The following is a 17500-nucleotide window of genomic DNA, read 5'->3' as shown; positions in this document are numbered from 1 at the left end:
GGTATTATTATTGTGCCTGTTGTAATTGTTAGTTTTATTAGGCTGTTATTGTAACATCATAATGCTATTAGACGGTTGTCCCTTGAATCATCTTTAATCCTAAATTCATTATCCATTTATCGGACTAATAGAGGAAATGTTTAACCCTAATTAGTTAGTAAAGACATGACAAAGTTGCCTAATGATAACAATAACACATTTAAAAACAAACATTATTGACCAATTGATTGATCAATGATATTTAAAAAGTTATTAAAGTCCTTTAATAAATAATAATTATGTTCTCAAATTAATTCTACTTTAATAGGCCTAGCAAAAAGCTTTACATGCAAAACGCGAAGCGAATCAATTTTCCCAAAATATTGTTTTTCGTTGTGCGGCTCACAGATCTTGAACTTAGCCTACATGAAGAAAAGCGAAAGACAAACAAAATTTAACATTTTCGTGAGAATATGTCAGAAAATAGGTCAAACAGAACAGGGCAATCTGTCACACACAGGGGCAATTAAAGATATTTTGACGAGTCATTTTCAGATTAGACAACTCGCAAAGCCCTGTGTTACAAAACAAAAAGATATTTCTCTGTTAATTGAAGCCACATTGCACCGCATCAGACGTGATAAATAAATAGGATTGCACACATATAGGCCTATACTATAAAATTAAATGTTGTACAGTTTAGAAAATATATGCTGATGGGCTAATATAGACTCAAGACATGCATGCGTTTTGATATAATCATTTTCATTTAGCCTACTGGACTGTAAAGCAAATGTCCTAGGCTGCTACATGTAAATCTAGCATGTAGTGTAATTACCATGACTGAGACAAGATATAATTTGGATAAGGTCAAATAAGGGCCGAGAGTATCCTATTTTCTACAGCTAACCATTGAACAATTCAGTCATCGATAAGCTGGACTTTCTGCAGTCGATATAGCATGGCGGAAAATAGAGCCAATTTTGCCCCTTCTTGAATCAATAAAATAAGCGATAGCCTACTTACCTTCCAGGTTGATGAGGTAAAAACAGTGAAGCCAACGAGATATTTCTTTTTGACAGGGATATTCACAGAGCTACATGTCAATAAATACGCAATAGTTGTGTTGTAACATGCTGACAATGATGCCGAAGTGATTCTGAATTTACAACATGTATGTTATTTTAAGGACTGAAAAGTTTCCCTTATTTAATATTTTTGAATGTCCTATCTGGCTATATTTTAGCATGCATGGCTAACGATAAGCCATATGCCTAGTACTTTACCCCATGAATGAGGCTAACATATTCTTTTAAATCTATAAAATTATTTAGGCCTAGGGGAAATAGGGCATCGATTTGAGCTTTCCGGGATCCCGCTTCAGATTCTAACACTTGATGTTTGAAAAAAAAAAAAAAAGAACTCAGGTGGACACAGTTGAAAAAAGAGGCAAGCCAATCAGATTGCTCCTTCCCCCTTTGGCCAATGACAGACGCCACATTGTTGTCAAATTTGTCTAATGAAAACGTAGGAGCAACAATAGAGAGGGGGAGAGAGGGATCTGTATCCACTGACAATCTCTGGAGGAAGTTAGTGTCTCAGGCTGCTGCGAGTAACAACCTCGGCTCCTGCTGCCTGGAGAGTCTAACTTTATAACGAGGAGGACTTCACCGTATTCAGCGCTTTTTGGATTTTAAATAGATTGTAACACATTTCAAAATTCGCCTCATCCGATTATAATTCTGAGAGATTGCTTGGACAGTTTCGATAGAGATAATTTTGACTGTAGGTTTATTGTGTGATATTTTCGTCAATAGACAGACATCACCGACTTCACCTGTTGCCCAGAGATGTTGAGAAGTGTTCAGCTGGTGTGAACGGTTTCATCGTTGGATTATTTATCCAGGCTGCGCGTAAAAGTCGTGCGTAAAAACAATACAGCATATTTTCCTATCGTTCATAGCTATAGGTCAGGCTGTATCAGTGAGGACCGTGGCCATGGATCTGAGACCGGAGCTCCCCACCGTCTCCTCGGCATCTCAAGTGCACTGCCCCGGAGCATCGATCTCCATCCCGGTGTCGATGGCCAGCAGTCTGCTGCGCGGCCCTCCGCTGCTACTGCGCGCCGCGGAGAAGTACCCGCGCACCCCGAAGTGTGCCCGCTGCAGGAACCATGGAGTGGTGTCCGCGCTCAAGGGCCACAAGCGCTACTGCCGCTGGAAGGACTGCATGTGTGCCAAGTGCACCCTGATCGCAGAGCGTCAGCGCGTCATGGCGGCGCAGGTGGCGCTGCGGCGGCAGCAGGCGCAGGAGGAGAACGAGGCACGCGAGCTGCAGCTCCTCTACGGCACGGCAGAGGGGCTCGCGCTGGCCGCCGCCAACGGCATCATTCCGCCCCGGCAGAACTATGACGTGTTTGGCTCGGTCAACAGCGAGAGCAACTCAGGTGAGTGGGCCAACCTAGCATTAGCCAATTAACGAACTGATAACTAACTAAGCAACCAACCAATTAACGAATTAGCCCAACTTATCTAAGCAATAATACACTCCAGGCTGTAGTATGATGTTGAGAGAAAAGGCGTTAGCGACAGCTGATGGAAGGGCACATTTCAGGCTGCCCATGGCCAGCATTCAAGTCTTGTTTGTTTTTTTAATATAGTCACCACAGTTATGTTATTATATTAGCATACAGTAGCCATAGCTAAACTAGCCTAAACAACGTATAATTGGGTGGTTGCAGTTGGCGCATTAATATTCAAATTGTGTTATGCCGTCACAGGTGCGAGTTTACCGGCTATTTCACAACGCCTAATCAGAACTGAGGACCGGATTTATTTAGATGTATAATAATAAAGCCTAAACCAAGCAGATAACAGTTTGTGGGCTTGCTAAGCATGGAATTTAAATGTAGTTATATCAGTTTGTTGTTCCTATTAATTCCAGCTGCGCCTAATGACACTTTTTTTTCTTGTAGGCCTAGACTTGTGGGCTATGTCCACAGTCCTGCTGCTGCAGATTCTGCTATTGTAGACTTTATATTGTTGTTGTTTTTTTATCAACAGATTCAAGCATCCAGAAGTACGAGCTGTTTCCTAAGATCCAGCTGTCCGTATCCACCCTTCAGCAGACAGTGGGCAAACCAGTCTCCACCGACAGTGATTCGGCACCGGGCATCTCGTCCCCGGACGGCCGACACGGAGGCTCGGGTTCGGAGAACGGAGACAGCGAGTCATTCATCAGCTCACCAGTCTCCAAACCCCTGAAAGACGGAGAGGAGACTCCCCGTTCTATCAGTCCACTGGGCTCAGACTCCGGCTCTGAGACCGACAAAGACGAGCAGGAGCCCTCCCCCTCCTCAGCGGCCTCCAGGCACATGAACGCCATCGACATCCTGACCCGGGTGTTCCCCAGCCACAAGCGGAGCGTGCTGGAGCTGGTCCTGCAGGGCTGCGGGAAGGACGTGGTGCAGGCCATCGAGCAGATCCTCAACAACAGCGGCGCCCAAGCCCCCAGCAAGGCTGGGCCGGAGGAGACGTGGACGGCCGAGCGGATGCTCCAAAACGCACACCACCCTCTGCTTTCGTCCTCATCCTCCACCGCCCCCGCGAGGCCCATGTTACCGGGAGCCATGACGCTGAGTAACCGCTCTGCGTTTTCCCCTCTCCAGCCCAACGCCCCGCACTTCGGCGCCGACCCCAGCACCTATCCACTGGGCACCCACCTGGGACTCAACCCGCTCCGGCTGGCCTACTCGGCGCACAGCCGGGGACTGGCTTTCATGACGCCCTACTCCACCACCGGCTTGATGCCCACTCTGGGCTTCAGACCCCCGATGGACTATGCCTTCAGCGACCTGATACGGGACAGGACAATGTTACACAAGGAGCAAGGCTACGCCACCGGCCTGTACGGCCCTCTGGTCAACAACACGCCCGACAAACAGTGAGGGAGGCGGTTGGTTATGACCCTCCTGAACCGGGACTGATATCATACAGACACATTCCCATTAAGAACATTGTATTTGTAGCCACAAGTGTTGAATGTTCTGGAGAATATCTGTGATGTTTTGGCTATGGGCTGCTGTAAATAATAATGCTTATTATCTGGCCTGTAGTCAAATGGTCTGAGAGGAAAAACTAAACTCACTTATGTGTAATTTTCAGAATTAATTTTATATGTACAAATAGGCTATTCCCCTTGCCAATTTAAGCAAAACAGGTGTAACCAATAACATTAACGAGGGCCCTGGCACTGGGACACCTAAGCGGATTGGAACCATAATTAATAGTATTGGTTACCTCTGCTTTACTTCCTGCTTTTACCACCTCAAAACGGTTAAATGGGTCCATTAGGCTGTGCTATCGATAAAAGTATGTGAAACTTAAAACATATTTATAGATTACAAAATAAATAATAGATTCCGAAATTGATCAAGATTACTTGGGAGAGTAAAAAGGCAAGCGGTGTACACAAATGCTAAAACAAAACACAAAAATTATTATGACCACTGATTATTTTTAAGTATTTTATTTTGCCACATAAAATAAATCATATATGGTTTTGCCAGAAAGTTTTAATTTCTTTATTTTGGCTTTTTGGCTTTTTACAGCCTATACTTATTTTGTTCTAAAGGAATCAAGGTGCAAACTGAGTTTAACAAATTATTTTCCAAAAGATCAAAATTAAATATGTATTTCTCTCATTATGCACAGACTCTTATAGCGTCCAGGCTTTGAATGTTAAATGGGGCAAAGTTAAGTTATTATAACATAGCTTACTGACCTTAACCCTATAAGATTTTGTAAAAGTTTAACTAATTATGTGTAATTGCCACCCCTTTCCTTACGTCTTATTTCACTTATTTCATTTATTTTCAGTTCGTTTCCAACTGCCTGTATTGTATATTGCATTTGGTAATATGAAACGCTATACTCTAATTGACCTTTCATTTATCCATTATTAGTCAGTTGCAATATTTTGTGACATTTGTAAAGTTCTGAATCAAGTCAATTCCTCTTCAAATGTTGCAAGCTGTGCTGTCGCATTGTATGAATTTGCTGGAAATAAATGTTATTTTGAAGAAAAGTGGAATTATTATTATTATTGTGAGTATTATTATTGTGATTATTATTATTATTGGCCTATTGTTTATATAATGACAAGTGTTATTGTTATTATTGTTATTATTATTATTATTATGATTATTATTATTAATACTAGTAGTAAAAATATTAGGCTACTACTGCATTCTTATAAAAAGAATCAACCTGCGCACTCTAGGAGAAAAAGTGGTAAAAAATTTAGGCTACAGTAGTAGGAACTGAGGAACGAATGAGGAGTCAGGTCGTGAGTATAGTTAATCAGTAGTTCATGATTGGTTGGTCAGTTCCTGAGTATAATGATTAGTTTAAGTCAGTTGATGAGTTAATGATAGTTGGTTAGTTAGTCGGTTCCTAAGTAGTTAATCATTCGTTTGTTTAGTTAAATGGTCAGTTCGTGATCGATGATTAGTATACTCACGAACTGACTTTAATTCATCATTAACTAATCAATAATAATAGTTATTTGCTCATTCGTTCCACATTAGTTCCCTATAACTACTGTACATTTTGTGTACCTTATTGTAAAGTGTTACCGAAAAAGCTAGGCTATTTCACATGTTGACTAAATGGTGCATCATGCTTCTTCATATAAGTGAACAGGAGACTGGCAAAATGTTCAGTCACATACGGTTTCGGCCCCGTGTGTGTGTGTGTGTGTGTGTGTGTGTGTGTGTGTGTGTGTGTGTGTGTGTGTGTGTGTGTGTGTGTGTGTGTGTGTGTGTGTATATATATATATATATATATATATATATATATATATATATATATATATATATATATATATATATATATATATATGGTAGGCCTATTTGAAATAGGCAAAAATAAATAAATGTAGTACATTAAATGCATGGAAAGATATTTTTTCATTAAATAATAAAAGTATAAAGCACGATAGATAGATAGATAGATAGATAGATAGATAGATAGATAGATAGATAGATAGAACAAAAATGGCTATATTTTATGACAGATTTTATGACATTTTATTTACAGATTCAATTTCAATCAATTTCAATCAATCACATTCATTGTGTAGTTTCTCTTCTGGTGTCTTTGATTAGTAGTTGAAAATCCATTGATTGAAAATGCACAATATAATACCCCATTGTGCAGAATACCTGAATATTACAGCTTTTTAGACCTTTTAAACCTTAGCAATTATAGCTGATCGAATATAATTTCGAAATAGAGATTGAACCCCTCCTGTAATGATGATTTGGCACGCACGCACGCACGGACGCACGCACACACACACACACACACACACACACACACACACACAAAACTTATCCTGTGAGTGAAGCACCATATTTTCATTATTGTTATCGCACTAAAACCTTTCAATAAAAGAGCTGCCGTGGGATTTGGCTCCGGAATAAAATAGAATAATTTTCTATAGGCCATATCCTACGTAAAATAAATAAATAAAATAAAATTAATAATAATAATAATTATTATTATTATTATTATTATTATTATTATTATTATTATTATTATTATTATTATTATTATTATTAAAGTAGGCTACGGCAATGTCACTATTATTACACTATTGCGGTACCACAGACACAGGCATGCTGCAGGAATACATTTTGAATATTTATAGTAGTGATTTCGTTAACTTCGTTTAAGATAGTGCTCCTATTTTCAAACGCCTAAGTCTAAAGATCTCTCAAAAAGTATAGCCTATAGTATATAGATCAATATAAGGGACGGAATAGCCTATCTCAGATCATTACAATCAAGCAGCATAGGCCTAAGCATAGCGGAAGGTAAACCCCCCCTAAACTCATTCCGCACACCTTTTTTCTTTGCGGAATAGAGTTAGCCATATTTTGACTCTTCATAGGCTGGCTAAATTAATTGTATCGAGTAAATTGTGTCAAACTGATGTGAGGTATAAGAACCAGTATTTTAAGGTATATGCTGATTAAATTAATTGTATCGAGTCAATTGTGTCAAACTGATGTGAGGTATACGAAGAACAGTATTTTAATGAGAAACCCCCATAATTTCGGGGGTATCTGAAAATATTTTTTTATTTTTTTGTTGATATTGTTGATTCATGAGAGCCAGGCTAGATTCATGATGATCATCACTCACCGATCGGAGGTCATGGTTTTACCTCGACATCAGTGTTTCTGTATACTGGGAGTGGGACACAGATGAACCGCTGGGTTTAGATCACTTTAGTGTTCCTTCTGATGTCTGTGCTCCTCTCAGGGAGTGAAAAGCCTGGAAAGAAAGTACCTAAAGGCAGATGGTGCCATCTACAGGCGAACCAATGCTAGTATGATGAGTAACATGACGTTTCTCATTCATTCACTGCCTGACCAACACTGCCACCAAGCGGCGAGAGCGGTACCTGGCGTGCTGATCAGTGATTCGTTTCATTCATTGTTTCATTAGATTACTTGCTTTTGACCCTCACACTGGATTATTTAGTGTTCCAGTCCAACCCTAAAGTTCCCCCCGTCCTGCAAGTTTTTGTTCCAGCTTTGGTCTTGCACTCCAATTAAGGGTAATACTTTACAATGTATTACCCTTATCCTGTATTAGGATATTTGTTTCCTGTATTAGGATATTTTTTCCTTGAAATCCTTTGTTTATATGATGGCAAGTAAGGACAATGTCCAAAATGTCTGAACATGATGATTTTCTTATTTTAATTGTAAGAAAAGGGGGGGCTTTACATAAGCGTTTGCTTCTGCCCCTAACCTTTGGTTATGACCTAAGTGTATGGTTGGTGGTGGTGGTTGTGACCAATAAATTTTTTCATTCATTTTCATTCATTCATTCATTCATTCAATAACATACACAAATAATGTAGTAGTTACTAGTAAACAAATCATTAACTAGTTAATGAGTTAATGAGTAGTTCATGAATAATTCGTCATTAGTCAATCACTAGTTAATCATAGTTAATGAGTAGGTAGTCATTAGTTAATGATTAGTATCCAAGTTCCTGAGTAGAGTATGATTAACTAATCATGATTAACTAATCATTACTTAATGATTACTAAAAGTCAGCTCCTGAATATAGTAGTTAATCATTACTGATTAGTCGGTCAGTTCCATGAGTAGAGTAGTTAATCGTTCGTTAATGATTAATACATGTCAGTTCGTGAATATATTAGTTAATCATTAGTTAATCAATAGTTAAGGTCACATTGTGAGTATAGTAGTTAATCATTAGTTCATTATTAGTTGTTAGTTCCTTAGTAGAGTAATTACTCATTAGTTAATGGTTAGTCAATGGTCAGTTTGTGAGTATAGTAGTTAATTGTTAGTTACTCATTACTTAATTATTACCTGTCCATTAGTTACTCTTTTTGTGTACCCTATTGTAAAGTGATGCATCATACTCAGTAGTTTATGAGTACTGAATCATTACTTAATTGGACCCGCAGCTCAGCTGCTGCGTGGCCTCGTCTGCTCTATTGGCATGTGCAGCACACAATTTGCCCAACTTCACAACACTGATGACATCACTCACTGATGACATCACAATTGCTCGCGTGCCAAGCCTGTTTGATACTCCCTGGACTGATGATGTCATAGACATTGTGACATCATCAGTGACATCATTACTGACCAAAATCATCACAAATCTCACAATGTGGGACCAAAAACGTAACCAAAATCGCAGACAGACAGACAGATGCTACTTTGTCAATTTTATGTAAGATTACTTCATTCAACAGCCAATCAGAAACAATTCTCCAACAACAGACAGGTAGGTCTGTGGGTTTGTCTGTATGGTCAGTGCAGTCGTCTGTGTTCAAAACCTGTTGTGCATGGGAGCTCTCCTTTGCAACATTTGAACATTTATTTTAACATGTGACAGCCAGCGGTGGAAAAAGCCCTGAGAAAACCTGTCTTAAGAAGTCTGGCCTGGTGGCACAGAGAGTTGGCTTGCTGCCTGGTAGTATTGAGGCCTCAGGCCTCAGTCATATTTGAGGTCGTGGGTTTGAGCCTCGCAGGTCCTAATATCGCCGTGTTGTTATTGTTCCCGGACCATCATTTTTTCCTAATATGGGCCGGGATGACCACTCCCTGAACTCACTCGTAACGGACAAGCCCATCTTTTATTGTCACACGAACACCACAATATACACTTGGTTTGGGTTATACTAGTAAAAAATGATGGTCCTGGAACTATACCATCACGGTGATATCAGGACGTCCTTCGAACCTCAGTCAGTTCTGAATGGCGACAGGCAGAGGAAAGAGTGAAAAGCCCTGAGAAAACATTCATTAAGAAGAATGACCTGGTGGCGCACACAGATGGCATCCTGCCCTGCAGTATTGAAGCCTCGGTCACTATTGAGGTCGTGGGTTCGAGCCTAGTAACTAACTGTACTTCTACTTAAGTAAAAAGAAAGTGTGTACATTTCCCATCTGTTTATCGATACCGTGTAAAATTTGTTCAAATGCATGTTGACAGATTACATGTGGTTAGAAACTTACAACCACTAGCAATCACAGTTATCATGCCTGCTGCTCTAAAAGAAACTTCTGGAATTGCTGAACTAGAAAGTTTACCACAAAGAGACTCAAAGCCTCAGTCTTCTGATCCAAAATCAGACACCTTGTCCATTAGGCCAGGTGGTTTGACTACTGGAACAGGGTAACTTCTTATTTATTTGCCACTAGAAAAGGTAATCTCATCATGAATGGAATTCATGAGAGAGAGAAGTCTTCCTCAGGAAACCTGGGTTATATTGTGTAACCATCCGTTCATCTCTATGCAATCTAAATCCCATAGAGATAGGCACAGTGCTTATCTCTATGCAATCTAAATCCCATAGAGATAAACACACTGTTATTCTATAAAGTGTGGCCCGCTGACTTAAAGATGGATGCAGTCAGACTATTTAAACAATCTTTGAGCAACAGTTGTACCAAAGGTATATATATATATTTAGAACACGGCTCTCTTGAATACTCGATTCTGATTGGTCAATCAACAATATTCACCGGTCATTATTTCTCGACAACCGACCGCTGCTCTGCCACACCTGGATTAATCAGTTGATAAGAGCCTTTTGTCAGCAAGCCACTACTAATTAGGCCAACCAGTTGCAGCTGTGGTGTCTTGTGTGCCAATTACGAATGAAACCGCTTTGTCGTTGAAAACGCTATTAAAAAATATATTTGAATAATTATTTTTGTCAGATTATTGAATGATTTAGTTGTAGGCCGTGTTCTAAGCGGGATAATGTATATTGAGGCGGTGATTACTGGGAAATAATGACCTTCAGGTGAACGATTAAGCCCTCCGCTACGCGTCGGGCTCAATCCACCTGTCGGTCATTATTTCCCCCGTAATCACCGCCTCAATATACATTATCCCTTACATATATATGTGAAGAGTTCATTTGCAAAAACAGGTAAACACCATTCTTAAAATGAATAAATAACACCTGTTTGATACTCCCTGGACTGTGATTTATGTGAAAATTATCAGATGAATATGTTTTAGTTATGATTGATAATAAAAATGTACCAAAAATAAATACATTACAATATAAATACATGAATATATAGTGGGCTATTCAGCAAAACCTCTCTCTTTATCACTCTCTCTAGGTCTCTCACCCAATTTCAAATGTGAGCAGCAGGTGCAAAACAATCATTAAATAAACAAGCATGAGATACTTCATTATATGGAACGTTACAATTGCAAACCCTATATCTGAGTTATTTAGGCCTACTTAGCCTATTGCACAGACGTGTAATTTTTTCTTGTCATTCCAAATGTAATCACATTGTTGCTCTGATTAAGTAGAAGTACAGTTATTTGTGTAAAAAAAAGACTGGTAAAGCAGAAGTACTGATTCAACTTAATTACTCAAGTAAAACGAAAAAAGTACTTCAACTTTAAAGGTCCCTTCAAAACATATTTTAAGATGCATAAAGACTATACTTTAATCTTCTAGTCTTAGTCACTATGACCCACTAGCTCAGAGAGTTGGATTGCTGTCTAGCAGTTTGGAGCTTGTCGGTTTGAGCCTTAGTGACTTTTGAGGTTGTGGGTTTGATCCTCAGTCAGTTTTCAATGTCGACAGCCAGAGGAAAGAGTAATTTAAAGCCCTGAGAAAACCTCATTCAATCAGTCTGACTTGGTGGCACAGAGAGTAGGCTTGCTGCCTGGCAATATTGAGACCTCAGCCACTTTTGCGGTCGTGGGTTCGAGCCTCAGTCAGTTTTGAATGGTGACAGGCAGAGGGAAGAGACAAGAGCGCCCGGAGAAGAGCTGTGAGTGTGAAGGGCAGTTGGTGGTGTGAAGGAATAATACACACAGAGACACCGGGGCCAGAGGTTGTGGGTTCTAATCCCGTTCAGCTGGCACTACCTGGATCTAAGGGGGGGGATGTTCTCCCCCCCTGACCTCTGCAGAGACATGAGCTGAGGGTTATGAGACAGAAAACCACAGAGAGCTTTTACCGACATCGGAAGTATGCTTTACTTGCTGTTGCCGCTAGGTGTAAAAATAAGTTTTTGAAAAACTGCTCTAGACTCAGTATATGACATGTCTGGATCTCTTTGCAGTCTGTCCACAGTGTCCATTTCTGTGGATCTGTAGGAGGCGCTGTGTCGCTCTGTGTATCTGCCTGTAGGAGGTGCTACGCTGGTGATGTTAAAGATAGGGCAGTGCTGTAATATGTCTCCTCCATCGGGAATCAAACTAACAATCTACCTGTCAGACAGAGACAGGGACACAGCCGCTCAGCCGCTCAGCCGACTGAGCTATGAGCTGTTGGGAGTTAAGCTTCTGATTTATACACACTGTATTCACACTGACAATAACACAGAGCATAAAGAGTGAGACAGGTGAGATTTGTACCAGTGAGTTGAGCTAGAGTCAGGGACTGACTAGTCTCCTTCATCAGCTTATTTCTATCAGTGTTCAAACTACTGGTGATAAAGAAGGATCACTGCTGCAGCTTATAATGTGAGTACTTTTTAAGAAATTGCCTGAGGCTGGGATTGAACCAACAACATTTGCATATCACACAACATTCACATGTTTATCTGAGAGAGCTATAATCCACTTTCTCTTAAGCTCTTATCATATTTAGTCAACCTCATCCTGATTTTATTTAGTCAAGTTTTCATCAACTAAGTGTCTAAGTATTTTCATCTCATCTTAGTCAAGGAAAACCATTAGAATTTCCAAACTTATTGTAAAGATATATTAATCTGTTATTCTGGAATTGTTTTAAGGTTTGAATGTGCAATACAGACACAGATGTTTAACTTCTTCTTCTCTTCTGATTGGATCTCTTCCCAATTCGTCCCTCCCTAACATTTTTAGTCTAGTTTTCACCAGTGAAAATAGGTAGTTGACTAACATTTTCCCTCATAGTTTTCGTCTACGAAATCAACACTGCTATGGATGCATGTCTCCACCTAGTGGTGCATTCCTCTTCCAAACTCACACACACTTTTCCACTCCATAAAGCTGCATTTCCCAATGAAGGGCTGGGCAAACACTACATACTGATACATATTTCAATTCAAATAGGCCTACATGTCACTCTTGTGTTAGAATGAGTAAATGGGCATTGACACTGTTTTTATATAACCCTTAAGGCTTAAAATCACTGCACGCCTTTAGTCTCGATCCCTGAAGCCTAAGGATCAAGTCAAAAATCTTGGCGTTATTATTGATTCCGATCTCAACTTTAACTCCCACATGAGGTCAATCAGAAAATCAGCTTTTTATCATCTTAAAAATATAGCAAGAATTAGGGGCTACATGTAGACAGGCTCTAGAACAACTAATTCATGCCTTCCTCTATAGTAGGTTAGACTACTGCAATAGCCTTTTCTCTGGTCTCTCCAAAAAAGAACTTAGGCAACTTCAGCTCATTCAGAATGCTGCTGCTAGAGTTCTAACGAAGACTAAGAAAGCTGATCATATCACTCCAAGTCCTTACACTGGTGTGTCATAGAATAGATTTTAAAATACTGTTACTGGTCTACAAATCACTTAACGGCCTAGGCCCAAAATACATCGCTGAATTGCTCCCACGCTACGAACCGTCTAGACCTCTCAGGTCAGCAGGGTCCGGCTTACTAACTGTCCCTAGGATCAAATCAAATCATGGGAAGGCCGCATTTACCCACTATGCTTCTGCTAGCTGGAACAAACTGCCTGAAGACCTCAGATCTGCCCCAACTTTAGTTACTTTAAAAAATAGACTAAAGACTTTTATGTTTACCGTCGATTTTAACTGCTGACAGCTGTTTTTTAGGAGATATGTGTGGCCTATAAAGGTTAAGAGTCCAACTGTTATAAAGGTATGGAAATTTTTCCAATCCTGTGTGTGTAGTCATGTTTCTTATATAGTCATGATGTCACGTCTGGGGATTCAATATAGAAAAATTGATTTATTCTATTATGCAAACCCAATGAGTCCTCTATAAGTTTTTAGCTCTTTTTGTAACTGCTGCGCCTGTTGCTTAATGCACTTTTTATGCTCTTTCTTAAAGTTTTGTTGTGATGCTTTTAAATGTCCATTTTATTCTCCTCTTTTATTTTCTTGTGAACCATTTTATGTGAAGCACTTTGTCAGAGAGAAGCTGATGCACACCTTCAATCTCTTAAAGGCAGGTGCGTCGGAGATGCAGTACGTATGAGAGATAAAGAGGAGTCCCGCACACTGTCAATTACTTGCAAAAAAAAAAAAACTTTTAATAAACACAACGTTTCGGTCTATCGACCTTCATCAGGTTAAAATCTTTTAACCTGATGAAGGTCGATAGACCGAAACGTTGTGTTTATTAAAAGTTTTTTTTGCAAGTAATTGACAGTGTGCGGGACTCCTCTTTATCTCTCATGTGAAGCACTTTGAATTGCCTCTGTGTATGAAATGTGCTATACAAATAAACTTGACTTGATCAATTCTCATTAATCTTTTAACTTTTTTTTATTTGTCTGTAGGCTACATACGTGCACTGCCAAGAGTAGCGGCAGCATTATAAACCAGAGACCAGACTATATCAAAAACATAAACACACAGTGGCGTCTTTCATGTATGCTAGCAAGCGAAACTGCTGTCTGTCTGACCACAGACTGTAGAAAGAGACGCAGGATAGCCAAGCGAATGTGATTGGATGAACGTTTGACGCTAGGCCAATCACAGGCAGAGAGGGTGCCTCCAGCCTTCGCCTCCGGTACATGATGTGCAGTCACCATCTACTTCTTTTCACCTGACAGTGAGGAGCTTCACTGGCAGGACATAGTGCACGGGAGGATCACAATATTGCCCTCAGTTCCCCTCCCGAACGGGCACCCCGACCGACCAGAGGAGGCACTAGTGCAGCGACCAGGACAGACACGGCCAATTGTGCCTGTAGGAACATCTGACCAAGCCGTAAGTACCGCTACCGGGAATTGAATCCGGGTCTCCGTGGTGGTGATTTTTCCTCTACACTACCCAGACGCCCCAAATGTTTATGTTGTTGAGTTGAAACTGTCAATATAGTGAATTAAATTAACAATTGAGAAATGGTGAACACACTATATAGTCCACTTTTTCCTGTAATAGGGAATGGCTTCAAACAGGGCTATTGTTTCCATTTTGACTAAGTTTGATCACAAACAGCAATTTTTTGTGATACATTTTTTAAACGCATTTTGTGTGTGATACGTAAACACAGGATAACACAACAAAGCACATGAATAAATAATAAAAATACATCTGCAGTACATACTCACATACACCCAAATCCCCCTCCACCACAGATGACAATTCAATGTTTACTCTCCTGTGTGTATAATCATGTGTCTGTTCAAGTGTGCTTTTTGACCAAAACTTTTACCACAGACTGAGCAATTAAAATGTTTCTCTCCTGTGTGGAATACCATGTGTGTCTTCAAGTGTACTTTTTGACCAAAACCTTTACCACAGACTGAGCAATTAAATTGTTTCTCACCTGTGTGGATTATCATGTGTCTGTTCATATCTCCTTTATGACCAAAACCTTTACCACAGACTGAGCAATTAAATTGTTTCTCACCTGTGTGGATTTTTGCATGTCTCTTCAAGTCTCCTTTATGACCAAAACCTTTACCACAGACTGAACAATTAAATTGTTTATCACATGTGTGGATTATCATGTGTCTCTTGAAGTCGGCTATTTGACCAAAACCCTTACCACAGACTGAGCAAATAAATTGTTTCTCACCTGTGTGGACTATCATGTGTCTCTTCAAGTCTCCTTTATGCCCAAAACATTTATCACAGACTGAACAATTAAATTGTTTCTCTCCTGTGTGGACTATCATGTGTCTGTTCAAGTTTACTTTACGACCAAAACCATTACCACATACTGAGCAAATAAATTGTTTCTCTCCTGTGTGGATTATCATGTGTGACTTCAAGTTTACTTCATGACCAAAACCTTTACCACAGACTGAGCAAATAAATGCTTTCTCGCCTGTGTGGACTATCATGTGTCTCTTCAAGGCTGATTTGTAACCAACTCTTTTACCACAAATTGAGCAACGCAAGTGTTTCTTCTGAAGAACTTCACTGTTTTTCTGCGAGTCTAAATCTGACTGAGATTCACTCCATTCATCAACACTGTCTTCACTCTCAGGTCCAGAAAACTCTGGAGTCTTGTCATCCTCACTGGTTGGTTGTAAATGACTAACTGGATACAAGTTCCTGGCTGGTTCTGATACTCCACAATGCCTCATATCAGCTTCTGTTTTCATCTGTTCAGTTGAGCTGCTGGCTAGAGGTTCTCTCTGTTCTCTGTTCTCCTCAGTTTGGCTTTGATGAAGCTGTGAGGACTGAGGTTTCTCTTCCTCATATTCACTCTTCACAGGGACAACAGAGAATGGGAACTTGGTGATATGAGCCTCCTCCAGCCCTTGAAGCTGCTCTCCCTCCTGACTGGTCCAGAGTTCCTCCTGTTCCTCTTTAATGTGTGGGGGCACTGGGTCCTGGTCCAGACTGGAGCTCCACTCCTGCAGCTCAATGGGAAGCTCTACCAACAGCTGCTGGAGGCCTAGAGGCAAGGCTTCTCTGTGTAACCGCACCGCGTCCAGCAGTTTTCCTTGTCGGTCGATCTCCTCCCTTGAATGACTAGCTTCCTCCTCATACTCTGCAATCGTTCTTTCAAACAGCCCACATATCTCTTCAACAGCCGCAGTTAGGCGCTGCTTCACCACCGCTCTCAGCTTCTGGACTTTGGACGTCTTCATTTTCACACAGTGACAGGAACTTTTTCCCTACTGAACTATTTACTGACCAACTTTATCCCCCAAAGCTCCAATAGCTTCACAGCTAACGTTAGCTTCACCGCTAAACCTGAGTCCCATAAAAGAGGAAATTCTTCTTCTTCAGAATTAAAAGCCCCCGTTCCAGTCTATATAATAGTGATAATATCATCCGCACACACGAGTCTTCTGTTTGTAAATTAAACTTCCGAAAGGATAGAATATATATCATAATATCAACCCCGCAAAATAATACGCTACTGCTACTCCTTTCAATAACGTTTGCATCCACCAGCCGCCATCTTGCGCGACGTCACAAAAATACATGTGTTGCCAGATACAGCGGATGAAAAACGCACACAAAACCGTCCAAAATATTTGAGGAGAAACACGCCCAAAACAAGCGGATTAATTAGCCTACATACACATTAAACCCCCCAAAAAACAGACAGAATTACGCCAGGACATTGTCAGACATTCACGCAAGTGTCTGAAACAATGCAACAGGGACTGCTGAAGATGTATTTTTTTAAACCCACACACAGGAGAAACTACAATTCTCTCAATAAAGTGGCTCAAACTAAAAATATGTGAAAACATGGTTCTTAGTTTGAAATGGTTTGGAAAGAAGTAGCCTAGAGAATGAGGCATTTCCGCTTAGACTCCCCCTGTTTGTTCCTTCTGTTGCAGTTTAATGCTGGTCAAGGTTTCAGCACCTTGGACAGCGAAGTCACTGAGGAGCATCTGTGGCTGTGCGTCATGCTTCAGCGATTCTATTCATTTCTGCTCACCTGAGTGAGCGCACTCGATAGATAGAGCAACTCTGAAAGACTTGTGCCACATTGTTCCACCTCCCCTTTCCCCATTTTAGAATTTGATTTCTATAGGAAATAAGGTAGGCTATATTTTTGTAAACGTATAGAACAAGTACGACTCTTGATATTCGCACCACAACTTCCTTGATAGGCCAGTAAATCTGTACACCTACACCTAACCAAGAACACATTAATGCAAAAGGGTTTTCAATGCATTCTGTTACCATTGGGCATGTTAAATAACATAGGCCTACCGGTAGCCTACTAAAAGTCTACCAAAAGGAAAGGGGCCATTTTCAAGATGGCTACCAAAATGGCTATCTCAATTACTATTCAACCTAGAAAGGTGGTTTTGGTGTCTA

At 40.3% G+C, this 17500-nt stretch overlaps 1 protein-coding gene across 1 annotated transcript; it reads left to right on the top strand.

Moving 5' to 3' along the window:
* Positions 1 to 1977: 1977 nt before the first annotated feature.
* Positions 1978 to 3925, top strand: LOC310786533 (doublesex- and mab-3-related transcription factor A2; the record flags this gene model as incomplete). Its single annotated transcript, XM_083647751.1, has 2 exons — positions 1978 to 2425; positions 3042 to 3925. 2 exons carry the CDS (start codon positions 1978 to 1980, stop codon positions 3923 to 3925), a joined length of 1332 nt encoding a protein of 443 aa, XP_083503877.1.
* Positions 3926 to 17500: the final 13575 nt, after the last annotated feature.

The sequence above is a fragment of the Poromitra crassiceps genome (genome assembly GCF_964638095.1).
Source record: "Poromitra crassiceps genome assembly, chromosome: 12".
Classification (NCBI taxonomy): Eukaryota; Metazoa; Chordata; class Actinopteri; order Beryciformes; family Melamphaidae; genus Poromitra; species Poromitra crassiceps.
The sequence above is the reverse complement of the archived record's forward strand: the minus strand, read 5'-3'. Positions and strand labels throughout refer to the sequence as shown.